Source organism: Crotalus tigris, unplaced genomic scaffold (assembly GCF_016545835.1).
Source record: "Crotalus tigris isolate CLP2741 ecotype Arizona unplaced genomic scaffold, ASM1654583v1 scf7180000017638.2057652, whole genome shotgun sequence".
NCBI classification, from domain to species: Eukaryota; Metazoa; Chordata; class Lepidosauria; order Squamata; family Viperidae; genus Crotalus; species Crotalus tigris.
This window is the reverse complement of record NW_024096531.1, coordinates 736,024-753,246: the sequence shown is the minus strand read 5'-3', so window position 1 is coordinate 753,246 and position 17,223 is coordinate 736,024. Positions and strand designations below refer to the sequence as shown.

At 35.7% G+C, this 17,223-nt stretch overlaps 1 protein-coding gene across 3 annotated transcripts in view; it reads left to right on the top strand.

The window, feature by feature from the left end:
• Positions 1-608: 608 nt before the first annotated feature.
• Positions 609-17,223, top strand: part of SLC25A48 (solute carrier family 25 member 48) — a 32,029-nt gene continuing 15,414 nt past the window's right edge. The window contains exons 1-4 of one of the 3 annotated variants that reach the window (XM_039334861.1): positions 609-903; positions 5,664-5,707; positions 10,781-10,852; positions 15,727-15,979. In XM_039334861.1, the coding sequence (XP_039190795.1) occupies positions 798-903; positions 5,664-5,707; positions 10,781-10,852; positions 15,727-15,979 (475 nt within the window). In that variant the 5' untranslated portion in view covers positions 609-797. Of the gene's footprint in view, positions 904-5,663; positions 5,708-5,734; positions 7,071-7,261; positions 10,549-10,780; positions 10,853-15,726; positions 15,980-17,223 lie in introns of those variants that run through there. The other 2 variants (XM_039334863.1, XM_039334862.1) reach the window with 2 other exon arrangements.

The window sequence follows — 17,223 nt, the reverse complement described above, 5'->3', positions numbered from 1 at the left end:
GAGTAAGAAAACAAATGAATCCATTATTATTTAACCCAACTTGTCTTGATACAGCTTTTTTCCCCTCCAGTTCCTATGAAAATACTATTAAAATATCACATCTTCTCAATGTTTTGGCTACATCTTCCATTGCACAATAACTCTTTTTTTCATCTCTCCCCCCCCCCATCCTTTCAGTTTCCTGGTGATTCTCAAAATCTGCTTTAAAGGATCCTCAATTCAACAGAACAGTTTTAAAGAATGAAGGCTCACTCTTTTCTAATAGCAGTTGCTGTTCCAGCAACGTAGTTCTGTTTCGTCCATTGTAAACTCATCCTAAGGAGGAGTATCATACAGTTTTCAGGTTATAATAGCTTTTCATCACCATTCTTCTGAAATACTGTAGTCACTTGGATGCTTTCACTCTGAACAATTTAGTTTCCACATATACAATTTTGGTTTGGTTTGGTTTGGTTACAGACCAAATATACAAGACATAAAGAGTTTATTATTTTCTATGTTGACCATAGATTAGCTATCTGCCTTTAATTAGTAACATGCTAGAGTGACTTCTGGAACCTGTGGTTCTTATTGTACTGTCCCTTTAAGCTTTGTGACTATGAGGTCACTTTATGCTTTGAAGGCACTTTTGCAGGGAAGAGAGACAGAGACTGGAATCGAGTTGTTTGAGTTCTGAGGCTGTTGAAAGTTGTCAAAGAAACCACTGCTCTGCAGTCATAATAGGAGAAAAAAAAAAAACAGATTTAAAAGAGGCACATTGAGAACTCTCTTCTATTGCTTGCCTGGTGCTGAAGGAGATGAATGTAACCACATCACCCAAGACTAAAACTGAACAGGAATGCTTAAGATATGGTAAAACGGGCAGCTTTCAGTTGGATGATTTTATAGCTGGATGGGTAGGAGGTAAGTGATTCATGTGGAAATAATATGATAATACAACGAAGGAGCATTAAAAAGGGGCACAGATTTAGCTGGATGATAAACCATTCTGAATTTAACAGTTTGCACACATAGAGTTCAGTGCATTTCTCAGCCATTTGTATGGTTCTGTGAGTATAATTTACCCAATTACTGAAGAAAACATATTCTGAAGTAAGCGGTAATTGCTTGTTATGAACATTCAATCTTGTGATCTTTCGAAGGTACTAGATCCATAAATCACAGTTGGTTCAGGAGAGGAAAACACAAACAAACAGGATTAAGTTTAATTGAAAGTTACTCAGGTTCCTTCCCCATCTTACTCATGCCTCTAATAAAGATTCAACAGAGATCTCCTAATTAATTGAGCTGTGGAGTCAGATCCTGATGTTTAGACAGCTGGTCTAATATTGGCCACTCAGAAACCTCCTTACAGCCACTCCTTTCATGAGCTGTTGGTTTCACTAGAGATCAAGATAAGAAAATGTGGACAAATACCAACATTATCTGTCTCTTTCACTACTGGTCCCCAGCTTATTGACAAACTAATGCTCTTATGGATTCTAAACTCCATAACTCCTGGAGAATGACAACAGAGTGATCACCTGGCAATCACAATTCATCTTCTGTAGTTCAGGTCTGTATTGAAGGAAGAATTACAAGGCATATGTATATCCATTATATGATCTCCCAGCCATATACTCCTCTATTATGAAGTACATTCCTTTAAAGTTAAGGTTATAAATGCAAGTAGCAAGCAGCATATATAAGTGACAGCTCCTAAATTCCCAAGTTATATCATGGTTATTACATAACAGAAAAAGATAAGTTTGTTGCATAGTTACAGATTGTACAGATTGTAACTTTTTGATCTTAACATACAATACTCAGAGTATTAATAGAATAGTTAATTCAAAAAGTAATACTACAGGATAACATGCCATGATTAAGGCATTTTCAATTTGGAAATCCATCCTGTAAAGATGTTTCACCTATGATGCATGGTAAGATATATTCTGGGTGATTCTGATAAATTTAACTTGTTTATAGTCAATTTTTAATACCTTTCCTTTACCATTTTAGTTTAGTTTCAATATATGAACTTTTCCAAAAAATATATAGGCTATTTGCAACATTAAATTTAATGGGAACTGTGAAGTTTTACTCCTCCACTTTTGTATTGATGTCTTCATTTTCATATTCAATAAACATTTAATATTGCACAGCAGTGCAGGTTGAGAAATATGACACTCTTAAATTGTGATTTGGAATACACTTCTATTTTTCAGTTATACACATCCCCTTCTGTTATCAGTGATTCAGGAGAGATTTTTGCATAATTGAATCCATACACATATAGATTTGCAGAGTGCTCAAATGGAGCGGCATCCATGGGATAGAGATTTTTTGGAAAATCCCATTATTTCCATGGAATGGTCATAATATCAGTACCTCTGGTGACAAAATGTGAATTAAAATTCCCATTTACCACATTTAGAAATAGGAGACATGGGTAACTTTATGACCAATCCTTGCATTTATGACCTTTACAGATCAGTAAAGCAAAGGAAAGCTAAAGTAAGATCGTAAACACAATTGCAGTTTCATGTAGTGACTGCTTTGGTTAAGAACTGAGTTGCTGGTCCCATTTGTGACCACTAAACAAGAACTACCTGTAATGTTAAGTTAAAATTATCTAATACTATCTATACATCTTGCTGAGATACAGCAGCCTTTTATAATATCTGCTTTTCTGTTATTTAGCCTTGGTTTTTATATTATGGTCTAAGGATTCCAATTTTTTTCCAGGACTTCTATTTTCTAGGGAGTTAACTATCCTAATTTTAGTCCTGACTCTATTTACTATGTTTTCTGAATGTCTGCATATTTCTTCTCTTCAACTCAGAATTACACATTGGCATCACCCATGGAGTATATTGAGTTTCAATGGAGTATATATAAAAAGTAGAGTTGTACATGGTAACATGATAAATATGTCTCTGCATAGTTTCCATTACTTGATGAACTTGCTCCCTTAATAAAATAACTCTGGAGGGAGAGACAATTATTATCACATGTGGTTGAATAAAGTTTACATATAAAAATATATGGTCTTGTTCACTTGATTCTCTCTTAATCTTCTCACCTGAGAAGTATTGCATCTTGTCAAACATGCTTTATGCCACTGGTTATCCTTTGTTCTTTAAATTAATACTGGAAAATAGTAATTTATGCTCTTTATCTATAAAGTCTGACATTAAGATCTTGTCAGTGCAATTTAAATGACCAATGGAAGACTCACAGTGACTTATTCTAAACCCCTAGGTGAAAACCCATGGCTTTCTTCATAATCACTTGGCTTGTGGCTTCAGGATAGCAAGCACTGTAACTCATTCTTTAACAGTCCTTGCAAGAAAACTTCTTATAAATTGCCAATTGCCTTTGGTTGCAATTTATGTAGGGTTCTAGCAGAACTTGCCAGACTGTACTTGGGTTGGACTGCAGTGAATGTAGAAGATAATTAGGAGAGAAATCTGGAGTGATGATAGTCTTAGCAAATGAAAAATTACTATTTTTCTGTTTCTTCTATTCATTAAGCAGATGTCCCATATACAAGTATGGAAAGTAGGGATTCAAAGGCTCTTTTGCTTTTGGGAGGAAGAAGAAAATAATGTTTGCCTTTTTTGACTCAAGCTATATTACACACAGCACTCTCATCCGTTCCTGATCTGTATTTATGCTGGTTTAACTTTAAACTGCTTCAAGACAATCCTCTCTACTCTGACATACTTTGTCAACATCTTGAAAGGCAATCAGCCCAGAGAGCAGGTTACCATGCCCTTCCATTATACCAGGGCTCTTCAAACCTTGTGACTTTAAGACTTGTGGACTTTAATTCTCAGAATTCTGCAGCCAGTATTAAAGTCACCAAGTTCGGAGACCCCACACAGTGTTAAAATACATATACAAGCAGGCATAACAACCAATCTAGTATTAGTCCCTCTTTATCTGGGTATTAGTTGTTGGAGAGAATGTATTGTGGTTTATTTCCTTCTTAGGTGTTTATTGTCTCTTTTGAATGGAGTTAAAATGTGGGTATAACATTCTGTTTTTATTTCGTGGGCTACTAGGTCTTCTGACTTACTTAATATGTTTTGTAGGACTTTAGTTGGTTTGTGTGCTACAATGATACTTTGTGGTTGTATAATCTGTTAGTAGTTTCTAAGGTGTTTTAAATGTATGGCAGTGTTTCCTTTTTTATAGCTCGTGTTAGTTGTGCTATAGTGGGTTGAGAGGCCAGGCATTTTCTGATAAAATTGTGTACTATCCACTTTGTTGGAAGACATTGTACAGTCTGTTTCCTTTTTCTGGTGTTCTGGGTTGCTGCTAGGGAAAGTCTAGAAGTTCAGCCTTCAGACGAATCAGCCATCAAGCAGGGATTATCACCAGACAAACAATCAAGAACAACACAATACTCTAATCAATGAACCACCGAGGAGAAAACCACACCACCACCAATGATGGCTGGGCAAGCTACTATATATAAACAGGAAGCAAGCCCCACATTCATAAGCACTGATGATGTTATCTAGTTGACTAATGAAACATCTGCAACCAAACAACCTGTCAATCTAGACAGATCACATTCCTTAATATCTGGTGACTCCTTGAACAATAATACTGTCAAGTTGTAAATGCTAATGGAATGAATACTTTGGAAAATGTAAATGACTTATCACCTTTACAGTACAGATAGCAACCGTTACAAATGTCATTTACTCATATTGCCAGAAATAAACATCTCCTTTTCAGAGCATGCCTTATGATAGAAATGTGTCTACCTTGGGGGTTATCCTTTATATTATACAATAAACATACTATATTCCCATACTAAAAAAAACAACACACTGTTATAGATCAGATTAGAAAAAGCTAAATAAACCAGTTCAGATTCTTTAATTAAAATGATGGGTAGTCATTTCTAAGGCTTACTAATAGATTAAACATTATCCAGCAAATTACCTGAATCATGAATCCAAGAAAAAAAAAAGGAAAGAACGAATTAAATTAAGCAATGGAATTTTATTTAGGAAACTTTCCTGCAGTGAATTAAAATTTGCTCTTTGCCCCTGATCACCGGAGTGGCTCTCCAAATGAGCACTGGAGATGGCAGAAAATGTTGTAGGTGGGAGAAAGAATCAATGAAAATAACCTTCCTCCTTGTTCCAAAGTTGGGTAGCTGAAGCCAGCATCTAATTTTGTTTAATTTTCAAATCATGTTGAGTAGCAAAGTTGCAATTCCTTCTTAAAGTCATGCTTTGTGCAAATTTTCTGAATCTGGTTACTGACACTGTGTTATTAAACCCTCTGGAATAAAAAAAAAATCTATATATTTCTGGTAAGCAGAATCCTAGAGACAACATAACTAGAAGAAACGAGCTCACACAGGCCTTAAAAGCCATGTGTTCCTCCACAATAGTAACTTCTGCTTCTTTCCTAGTCCTTAGAGCTTAGGTGGAAACTACTGCTGGGGAGCTGATTTGCAGTGGCTCCTCTGTGGTTCTCTACTGCCCATCTATGGCTCCCATTGTTTCATAGGTCACATAATTCTGACAGTGGGAGCTGAACAAGGAAGAATTGTGATTAGTTATGGTGACACAAATGCTGGGCGTCGATAGAAAAATGTTCTTTTGTTGTTGTTTTCTTTTTCACAAAACTCTTTTAATTATTATTTTAAATTACAGGAGCTGCAGGTGTTATCGTGGGACATCCTTTGGACACAGTAAAGGTTAGCGTATGTATGTGTATATTTAATGCACTCTTACACGTGTAAATAAATCATTTAGCGCTAGGGAGAACGGAGATATTTTCTCTGGAAGGGCATATTTTGTGTGATTAACATAACCAAAAAAATTCTGTCCTGGTTTAATTATAGAGCACATTCATAAAGCTCATGTGTAGTATCTGATTACTACTTTTAGGTGAATTGGGGGGAATCTGCTACTAAGGTAAATACTTAGGACTATTTTAAAAAAAATACTGACAATGCAGAGTACAGATAAGCCCAGAGTGATCTTGCCTATATTCTAGAAAATTAATAAACCTTTATTGCCCCCTTTCTGCCGGGGATTAAGTTTACGTTATATTGAAACTGGGATTTTTATTTGGAAGGTTATTCCTTTTGGGAGGTTATTGTAGTTATGTGAAACTTTTTTTTTACAGTAGTAGTTATAATTTAAATATACCCATGAAGAAGTTGACTTCTGAATAAGTATATTCCATCAGAATTCAGATTCTCGATTTAGCACCCTGTCACCAACAGTTTATTTGGATGTATTATGGTACAACTGAAGAATTACTTTGATGCATTTGGATGGCACAGCGGATTAGAAGGAAACTTTTATTAATGTGGGAATAAGTCCTGAGATTGTAACAAGCAGTTTATTTTCTTCATTCATGGCTTCATACACTTCGTGGTGCACACTGATGCAATATGTAACAATTACTAGGTTCCCATGAATAGGATTGTGCTTCTGTATGCTTGGAGGATTTTAAAGACAAAAGTGCCAAAGTACAGTCTTTGGTTGAATGCTCCCCTTTCCTGTAATAACTGTGCCAAAGAACTAATCACATTTGTGTATTTACAATTTGCTGTGCTGTCCGTGAATTTGTCTGGAAGGGAGTATTAAAGGAATATGTGCTTTCCAGTTCTGCCAAATGGATGGCTTTACTGTCATTGCTGGTAGCGCGTGCTAGGAGTCAACAATAGACCTTGTGGGAACATTTTTGCTACGTTTCCTACTTTTGCTTGGGCACAGCCAAGAAACAAGCCACACATCGTTCAATACAACTGTCAAGCTGGCCCCTTCTTTACTATTGGATCTTGATGCAGCTTGGGAACGGCAACTAGGCAGCTTTGTTCCATTTCCAAATCAGCAAGGGAAAGGGAAAGATCTTAAAGAGTGAATTAAGAAGCAGAGTCATAGAGTAATTCAGTACTTACTGATTAAGTAGCAAAGGTGCATCCTGAGGAATAAGGGAATGAGAGCGGAGAGCTGTGCTGAATAGCTCAGTGTATTTGAATGTGGATTATGTCCTAGTACAGCAAGTCTCTTCAAATCAACAAATAAGGCATAGAGACCATGCTCGAAGTGAGTACTTTGACTCTTTGCAAAACCTTGAGCCCAGTTAGAAACATGCCAGATTTCAATAAACAAGAAAATAACATGATGGTCAGTGAATGAGAAGAATTTGGAAAGCAGTTTATATATAACCTGGATTATAACACTGCTACACTGGATTGGTTTTGAAGGTGGATGGGTGAGTGGGGTGTTGGGGTTTCATAGTTATTATGCTGTTGATCTTATGAATAACAAACCTGCTTCCTAAAAAAAATGTTCTGCTTTTTTTGGCATAGACCGCAGTGCAGTAGTTAATGTTTACTACTGCAAATACCCTATACAGACATTTTGTGAGGTATTCCTCTCTCTCACACACACAAAAAGGTGGGGGTGATAAGTTTACTTTTTCCAATATGTTGTCATTGCAAAAGCAGCAGTGCACAAATAACATTGATCACTAATTAGTTGAGTTGGTGCCAGTATCTGTCTAGGCCTAAACCCAGACCACCCACTCTGAGCAACGAAGCCCCTTGGCGCTGTTTCGCCTCCTTTGTTGCTGAGGTTTCCTGGCTGCTTCTCTCTTTCAGATATCTGGACAGCAAGAAAGCCATAGCCCACATACATTCTCCTTTATAATGCAAGGTGGGGGTTCAGGGATAGGGCAACAAACGGAGTGGAAACAAAAGGAAACAAGCTTGCTATGTAGTTCTCCAATATCTCAAGCTGATTGGCTGCCTAGTACATTTTCCTTATCACTACTGACCTCCTGCTAATAAGACTTATTAGTGGATTTTTCTCTCCATAGATACATTGTGGCATTTCTTGATAAGATCCAGACATTTGTATGTTTAAAACAACCATTTATACTGTCTGTCTATCTGTCTATCATCAACTTTTTTCTTCTTTCAGGGAATTCATTAAGTTTATATCAAATTTGCTTATCAGAAGAGCTATCAAGGTCCAAAACTCTGTATGTATTTTGATTAGTATGGTGATACACCTCAGTATAGATATTTGTTGCAAAACCAATGAAATGCACATCTGCTAAGGTAGTCCTCCCAACTGTGAAGGTTACATGGCACTTTTGTTCCTATCACAGTGATACACCAGTCTATATGTAGAGGGAGGGATAGAAGTTTACAGGCTTTGCAATGGCTGCTAGTAAGTGATTTTGCTGAGAAAGCGGTTCTTTTTTTCTTTCCCACAATTTATCCAAGGAAGCTAAAATACGTAGGCCTCCTTTTTATCCTCACAATAATTCTCTAAGATAAATTAGGCTGAGAGTTGGTGATGAGCCCAAACTCACCAAAAGAGTTTTATGGCTGAATAGGAACTTGAACTGGGTCTCCTATTCTAAATCAAACTTTTCTAAAATAGCCAATTTTGCACTCATTGAAAGGATCAGCCCTAACTCGCAATTATTTGCCACTCCGAATAAGGAATTTGTTTTCAGAATGTCCCAGGATAAATGATTCTTGACTACAGAGGTCGGGGAGACATTCTGATAATGAAACTTCTGTCCAACCCTTCCAGGCTCAATTTCAGACAATATTATTGTGAGCTGTCCCTGCAGAAACTAGGATGCTTAAGAGAGAGACACTCTCATGCCAGCCAATCTTCTCTTCAGTAAGAAAAAGGGAACAAAACCTTCTGGCAGTATTCTGCTTGCTGAGTGGCATTTCTTCAGCCTCTGTGCTGTAATCCTTGCTGATATTTCAGGAGTATTTCCTTTCAAACCGGTGCCCCATGGGAAGTTGAGACTTGGGGAGCCAGATTCTCCACCAAGAGTACAAACCACTTCTCGTTCTCATTATTGCTATTCTGCATATGACAAAAGAAAGAGGGGTAATATGCATTTGCAAGAATGTCAGTCATGGCAAATAATCTGATTGGTAGGGCTCATGTGCATTCTGTTTGCAAATCTGATTGGTAGGGCTCAGAATAGAATAGCAGAGTTGGAAGGGACGGTGGAGGTCTTCTAGTCCAACCCTCTGCTCAGGCAGGAAACCCTATGGCATTTCAGACAAATGGTTGTCCAATCTTTTCTTAAAGACTTCCAATGTTGAAGCATTTCCATTTGCAAATCTGATTGGTAGGGCTCATTGCACTCGATTATTGGATTGAAATATTAATCTGCAAGCGCTTCAAGATTTTTTAATATGATTCTTGTGATTAAGAAGACTTATGTTATTTATAGCTGCACTATAACTTTATATTGGTCATCTAACAGAACAGATTTTCTCCCCCTACTTATGTTGGCTTTATAAACTTCCACCTGACACCGTTTTTATTTTTCCAGCCCTCATTGACTCTGTTTTCATTTTCACTAGTTCATTTTTAAATTAGGACTGTACTGACAGTAAACATTTCTTTGTGTTACAAATAAAACCAAACATGGTATTCAAGCATATTATCAATTCAAGCTATGAGGTGTGGCATACTAAAGCAATAATGAAAGAATGGGAGATGAATTTCTCATAATCACTTTACTTGTATTTCTTTTGATAATGTATTTGATTCTTATCTTTTCCTTTTGTGTGAGGGCACATTTTATTTTCTGCCCAAGTAAGGCAATTATTCTTGTTTTGGAATGAGCTGTTTAGGAGTGCGTTCTATTCTTCCTTTCAAACCATGAATCAATACATTAAATAGCACTAATTCTGGCACAGGGCTTTGTTAGAGCTCTTGGACATGAGCAAAACTCAATAGCAAAGCATAAGATTTGCAAGTTCAGTCTCAGATTATGACTGTGTAAGACTCATAGCTAGAGATACCCTGCTAGTTACTATAAAAAGTAGTGAGTTCAATACAAATCGAGTTCAATACAAATCTTTTCCAATAGGAGCAATCATAATTTGCAATTATGTAGCGGAGAATATATGTGGGATGTTGCCTGAAGCATATACCCCACGGGGATTTTTAGTTGGGCTTTTATAAAATTCCAGAAATCCATGTCATGTCTTGATTTTATTAAATGTATTTTTATAATAAATAATAAATGGAGTTTTTTTCCTCAATTGAATTTTAGGAATAGTGGATTACAATAGAGATCATCTATCAAGTGGTGGCTATGTGCATAGAGTATGAATAACTGTATAGGATCATAGAATCATAGGATTGGAAGGGTCCTTGGATGCCTTCTAATCCAACACCCTGCCCAAGACAAGAGTCCTCGGATGAATGGTGTCCAGACTTTGTTGTCCAATACAGAGATGACCACCTAATTTCAGACCATCAGGCGTTTGCTTGGAAACTGTTTCTGTAAAATTTAATTAAATGTAATTAATCCAGCTATTCTATGCAGAAGGGTAATGCATGGAGTTCCCAAAACCTATAGATTCTACAAAATTCTACATTGCAGAAATGACATTGTTTTACTCTGCATTGTTTACATGCAGAGATACTTACCAATCATAAGACACATTTAAGCATAATATTTAAGAAAGCCGGATTATTCTGAATCAGAAGTGTGCATAAAGAAGTTAGGAAGATGATAATCATAAATCAGGTAAATTTGCATAACACTCAGGGTCCATGTTTTTCATTTGCAGAGTGTGCTGACAATGAAGATTAAGCTGTTATATACACTTGTTATCTTTGGCCGACACTTGATAAAATACACATTTTCTTGTTTTCTCCTCTTTTGGAACAAAGCATAAATTGGAGTAAAATACAAGTGTTCTTTGTCTGTTAAATGTGTGCTCTCAGTAATTGCATTTCATAATTGTATTCTTCTGTAGACTCGCTTACAAGCTGGGCAAGGCTATGGAAACACAGTTAACTGTGTCTGCACTATATACAAAAATGAAGCTGTAAGTATGTTCTTGTATCTGAAATATGCCTGTGCAGAGAACAAGGGAAGTTTTTGATGTGCATTAATTTATAAGCTTTGTCTCCAGACAAGTCATCTAAAAGGTTCAGAGAAAGCTTCAACTAAAAAAATTCTATGTCATGGTTAATACCATTTGTACTGTTCCCAATATTAATGGAAGACTTCACCTATTAGTATTTTTATCAACAAATTTATGTACTGATGGCACATCAGTGTTCAGACCATGTAGTAAGAACACCCAAATTTGATTCTGATTTGCTATTTTGCTTGTATATTGTCTGTCAAGTAAAACATTTATGGCCTTCAAAATCTCTGCGATGACAAGTGCAATCTAGGTAAATCGTCCATGAAAAATTCTGAAGAACTGAAAACAATTCAGATTTTTTTTGTATATTGACAGCTTTCTTCCCCCCCAAAAAACTTTCATAATTAATGTGGATTTGAAGTTATATTGATATCGTATATTATGCCTTGTTTCCATCCATCAGGATTTCTGAATGTCCAAAATACATGAAGGAGCAAAGTATAATGTGCTTCTTTATTAATATTTTTGATATTAGCTAATTCCTCGTTCTCTAGGAAACTCATGTAGTTTTAGTATGTATTCTAATTCCATGAGTATTCATGTAAATATAAAATGAATATTCTATGATACAGTAAGTCAAGCAATCTTTTCATTACAACTGTAAGAGAGATTATAACCAGTTGATGGATAAGTGGGATTTTGAACAATGTTTTCTCAGCTCTCTTCTGACATTCTTACTCATGCAGTAAGTACTCTGGCATGCATTTTGCAGTGCAGACTGTGGGCTCTCCCAGACAGGTGTTTAGATCTAATCAAAGGAATATGATGTTTCTCCTCCACACGCCACTATTGCTGGCTGCAAGCACTCTTTCATGTTTCAGCTTTCTCCTGCTTTAGTTACAATAGTTTTGGTCAAATCATGCAACCGAAGCAGAAGGAAAATAGAATCCACTCAAAGATATTAATAATAATGGTGTATGTGGAGCTGTGATGGTGTAGTGGTTAGAATGCAATACTGCAGGCTAACTCTGCCCACAGCCTGGAGTTCGACCATGATGGGGCTCAAGGTTGACTCAGCCTTTCATCATTCCAAGGTTGGTAAAATGTGGATCCAGGTTGTTGGGGGCAATATACTGACTCTGCTTATAGAGGGCTGTAGAGCACTATGAAGCAATATAAATCTAAGTGCTATTGCTAAGTGATATGTGTCTGTAGAATAATGTCACATCTGGAAGGCTCCTAACCTTTCCTCACTATTGGCTAACTAGTATTTTAGAACAAGAATCATAAACCTATTTTACAGTTGAAGAGCATCCCAAAGATCTTCATTATTTTCTGAGGCAGTGTGCCCCTACCATAAACAGTTGAGAATGATAGAAAGATTATTTCTAAACTTAAGGTGAATTACCTCATTTGAAAGTCAGGGGCAGCAAATAAATCCATTCTATCACCCGTGATTTCTTGCTTCAGATATTAAGATACCTATATTAGCAATCCTTAATAAACAAAACACAATCAAGTTTTCCACATAAGGTAAACTCCACACACTGTAGTTTAATAGTTAAATATAGAAATTTATCCTCTTTCGTATCATGAACATCCATAAAACATTTCCCTTTCCAGTTTGGAAATATCATACAATATACCTATTGTGTTTTTGCCTTCATTTTATGCAAAAGGCAGACTTGTTGATAAAAGAGGAATTGAAAGCCTTTTATTTTACCTTAAATAGAACAATAACTATTACTTGTCCATACATTCTATCCATGTCTGGTTTCCCCCCCCCCCCCGATATTAAAATGCATCTTTTTCATTCTTTTTTCTTTTACTCTTAAGAGTATCTCATATAACTAAATTCACTCTGAGGTGAAACTCTCCTGACATGCTCTATAAGTTTCTGCTATCAGATTTTCTTTATTTTAGGTAGTTTGTTCTTCCTCACTGAAATGGAATTGTGTCTTCAGTATGTACTATATGACTGTTTGGTTGGTTGATTGTCAGGAAGATATATTTTTCTGCTTGAACAATAAGAAAAAAGGAAAAGCTCATCAAAACAAAATTAAAACATAGAAAAATAAAAGAAGTATAAACATGAAAGTAAACAAACAAAACAAGGTTTCCCCTATAAAGTTGTCCTGAGAAAATGTCCCATGAAAAGCAATGGAAGGAATAGGAATAGTAAGTCTTGAGAAGATTGTGAGGGATTTAATAACATGCTTTGAATACCTGGAAGAATGACACATAGAAGACATTGAACATCTCTGTTGTTTCAGAGCATGAGACATGGAATATATTATCCGATTAAATTCCAGAAGACAAATTCTTAGAAGTAAAATCAATTCCCCATAAAGAAGTGGACTCCCCTTTACTAATGAGTTCAAGTAGAGGCTAGGCATCCTTCTGATGGCGTTACTTTAATTCGGACTCTGCTTTCAGCAGGCAGCTAGACTTGATGGCTTAAATTGCCCCTTCTAATTCCATGATCCATGCTTCATTGAGTTTGGCTTCTAAAGATACAATCTGCTTTTCATTACTGAGACTGATCTTTGGTATTCTACAGTACTCTATTGTACTCTGTTGGCATAATTTATTGAAATACTCAAATCATGCTTTTAGGTATATATACATCAATATCTGATTATAACATTAACCCTCTTTTTCCAACTAACCTATTCTTTTTTAACATGTAATATGATATTATAAGATTCAATTTCTACATTCAACTTCTACATGTCATCCTACCATCTTTCTGTAATTATTACTGATGTATTTATAAACCATTCATCTTATTTCAAACACATTGCATGCAGTTGGGTAGAGGAGAGGGGTTGGAAACCATGTGTGTTGATTTTTCTTGCATTTTGGGACTTCTTCCGCTGTGACTCTGGTTTCACACATGTTTCACTTTCCAACATTTGGAATCATGCTGGGATAGTTTTTGGAATTTCATTGCTCTCTTAATCAGCTCACAAAATTCACGCCAAATGCATTTTTCTGCTCCTTGTTAAGGGACAATTCTTCTTATGGTAAATATTCTTCATCACAAAAACACAAACACATCAAAGAAACAAAACTTTTTCAAACAATATTATTTGTGTAGTCCTCCATGCCAAGTGTTTCCCTGTCATCTTAGAATATGGTTATAATGATATATTAAAAACCTAAGGTAAAGTGACATTCTGGCCAGTGGGATATTCTCTCATCAATTAAGATCATACCTTCCTTGTCAATTTATACAGATTTGTTGTTGTTGTTGTTAGTAAAAGACTGAAAAACTCTACTTTAACTAGGTGGCTATTAATTAGGTTTTAAGGTAAAGCAATCCAGTAGCTGAGATCTCTGTAACCTTGTTCTGTTCTCTTTCAATAAATCTTATTAAAAGAAACTCTGGGAGAATCTTGCTTTCTATAAAAGTGGATTGCCAAGAGCTTGACAGTGGCCTTCAACAAGAATGTCAAAGAATATGATTTCTGGAGTACTACAAAAAGAATTACAAAAAGAATTCAGAAAGATCTGCTAATATTTCAAGTAAGAATTCCTGGTGCTTAACAAAATTAACAGAAGTCTGTTTTTGTGCTTTCCGCTTTTAATACCTATATATTTCTAATATATAGTATTTGTAATGCCAGAAGGTTTATAAAGATAAGCATACAGTATGTATTTTTCCCCTTTCTTTTTCTTACCACTTCCTTTATTTTGGGTCTCTTCAGAAGAAAGCACGGGTGATGAAGAGAAAAAGGAAAGTTAAAGAAGCACAAGAGAATATATAATGATGCCATATAGTACAAAATGGTAGTGACTGTTTAAAGATCATTAATATGGACAATTAGGAACATATTCATTTTTCCCACGTCTGTTGTTGAAAACAACACTATAGTTTCTAGCACTGAGCACCTCTTCCTAAGTACATCAATGTTTTATGGATTACGAATCAGAGACCCTACACAAGAATGTACATTCTGCTTTGTCATAAAAATTATGTTAGGGAAGTTCTTAGATACGTTCTACATTGATTAATAAGTTAATATATAATCCCCCAGTACAATATATCCCCCAATATAATTAGGGGATGTCTGGATGAAAACTAGAAGTTCCCTAGTAACTACATAATCTGTCTTTTTACTAGAATCCAAGAAATCTGTTTCTTATATTCTCTATATTGTTCCTATTGTAGCTCATTAACTCATTATAATTTTCTATGTTTCATCAACTTTCCACGTACTTTTTGTTCTCATTAAGTCCAGCCTGTGGACAATGGAGCAGACCAGAGCAGAATTTCTTACACAACACTCATAGGCAACCTATTTGTGCTAGATATAGAAACTAACTCAGTGCTGTGGTTCTATCAGTTCTCAATCCCTTCAAGATCTCTCTACTCATTTACCTCTAGAAAGAAATTTCATGTCTAACTATGTATATTAAACTGGTTTTTTTTCATTTTAATATAAACAACACTTTCTGTTTCAGATGTGGTCAGAACTATAATTGATCAATTCTTTTCCATTATTAAAGTGCATTGACTGCAAAATTCATCTAACATCTGTCATTAGCAATATTCAGTTCTTAGATTTTATATGTTCTGTGCCCTTCAGAGTCTCCTCTAATTTGCTAATTTAAAATCTTAATGGAGAGACAGATAAGATTTTCAAAAACTAAAAATATAAGGCCATGTCCAGAATGTGGAATACAAGTTTTCCAGCAAGAATAAAAAAGCTATTGAAAAGTTGTCATTTGGGTCTTAAAGGGGCAATGAAATAAATGTTATTTATGTTATTGGCTGCCCAACTCCAGTGGAATCTTATTCACATCCTATTTTACTTTTCTTGCAGGTTACTGGTTTTTTTAAGGGAATGTCTTTCCCTTTAATCAGCATTGCTGCTTATAATTCATTGGTATTTGGTGTCTTCAGCAGTACCCAAAGGTTTATTTGCCAACATCGCTATGGGATACCTAATCATCCTCCTGCACTCACAGATATAACTTTAGCAAGCATGGTAACTGGGGCTTTCTCAGTAGGAATTGGTTGCCCAGTTGACCTAGTAAAAATAAGGCTACAGATGCAGACACAGACTTTTCCTAAGGGTAAGTCCAGAACATATCTTTGCTTTTTATCATACCAGTTTTAAAAAAAACCTTCCTTTTTACCACCCTGTAATTCCTTTATTTAGGGTAGAGTTGGGGCAAATGGATGGAACTGAGCGTTTATTGGCCAGATACCTTTCCTGACCTTATGCGGGTCACAGCATACAGTATATATTTTTTTTCTTTGTGCACTAGGAGACAAATATCTGCCACTACCTAGGATTGAACTCTCAATCTTCTGAATGGGAGGCAAGCATCTTCATCACTAGGCTACCACATCGTTCTTTTCCCATACCAATTATGTATAATATAATGATAGGATAGGATAGGATAGGATAGGATAGGAAAGGATAGGATAGGATATAACATGTCATGATGTCATGACAGTAAACTCACAGCTTATATATTTCTATCCAAACACAAAACATGTGTCATCATTTTAATGCAACCTTATTTTGTTCTGCACATTGATTATTCCATATAATTATTCCTATAAGGCAATAACACAGCTATCTCTGAAAGAATCCCTGAATTATAGTTCATTCAGTATGAATATTTCCATATTGGGTTTAAATTACATATCATTTAAAATATTTACCTTAATTTAAAAATATTCACCTTTCTTTAATAATATAATTTGAGTCACTAATAGCACAACACAAATGTTGCTGGTTCATGCCCAGGTCGATAGTCTAAGTATTGTTTTGCACAAAGATCACAACCAGATTTCTTTGGAAAGCAACCAAATAGAGCATGAGGGAAACAGACATGGAAAAAAACAAACACATCACCACTTGCATGAGTACAACTGAAACATAAAGTCAAAGGAAAAAAAATTAGCTGAAAGTAATTCTAAATTAAGCAAACTTCTGATTTCATCAGATATATCACATCACTTGCAATGGGATGAAATGTGGGTGTTTGAATTCCATGAATCATTTTCCTTTTTCTAATTTCTGGTGGCACCATACTATTTTCCATACTATTGTTCCAGACAAGGAATAATGGATGGAAACTGATCCAGGAGAGATTCAACCTAGAAATAAGGAGAAATTTTCTGACAGCGAGAACAATCAACCAATGGAACAGTTTGCCTTCATCACTGGAAGCTTTCAAGAAGAGACTGGATGCCATCTGTCAGAAATGTTGTAGGGTCTCCTGCTTGGACTAGATGACCTACAAGGTCCCTTCCAACTCTGTTATTCTATCTTCTACCTTCTATCTAGTGAACCTAGTCCTAGATC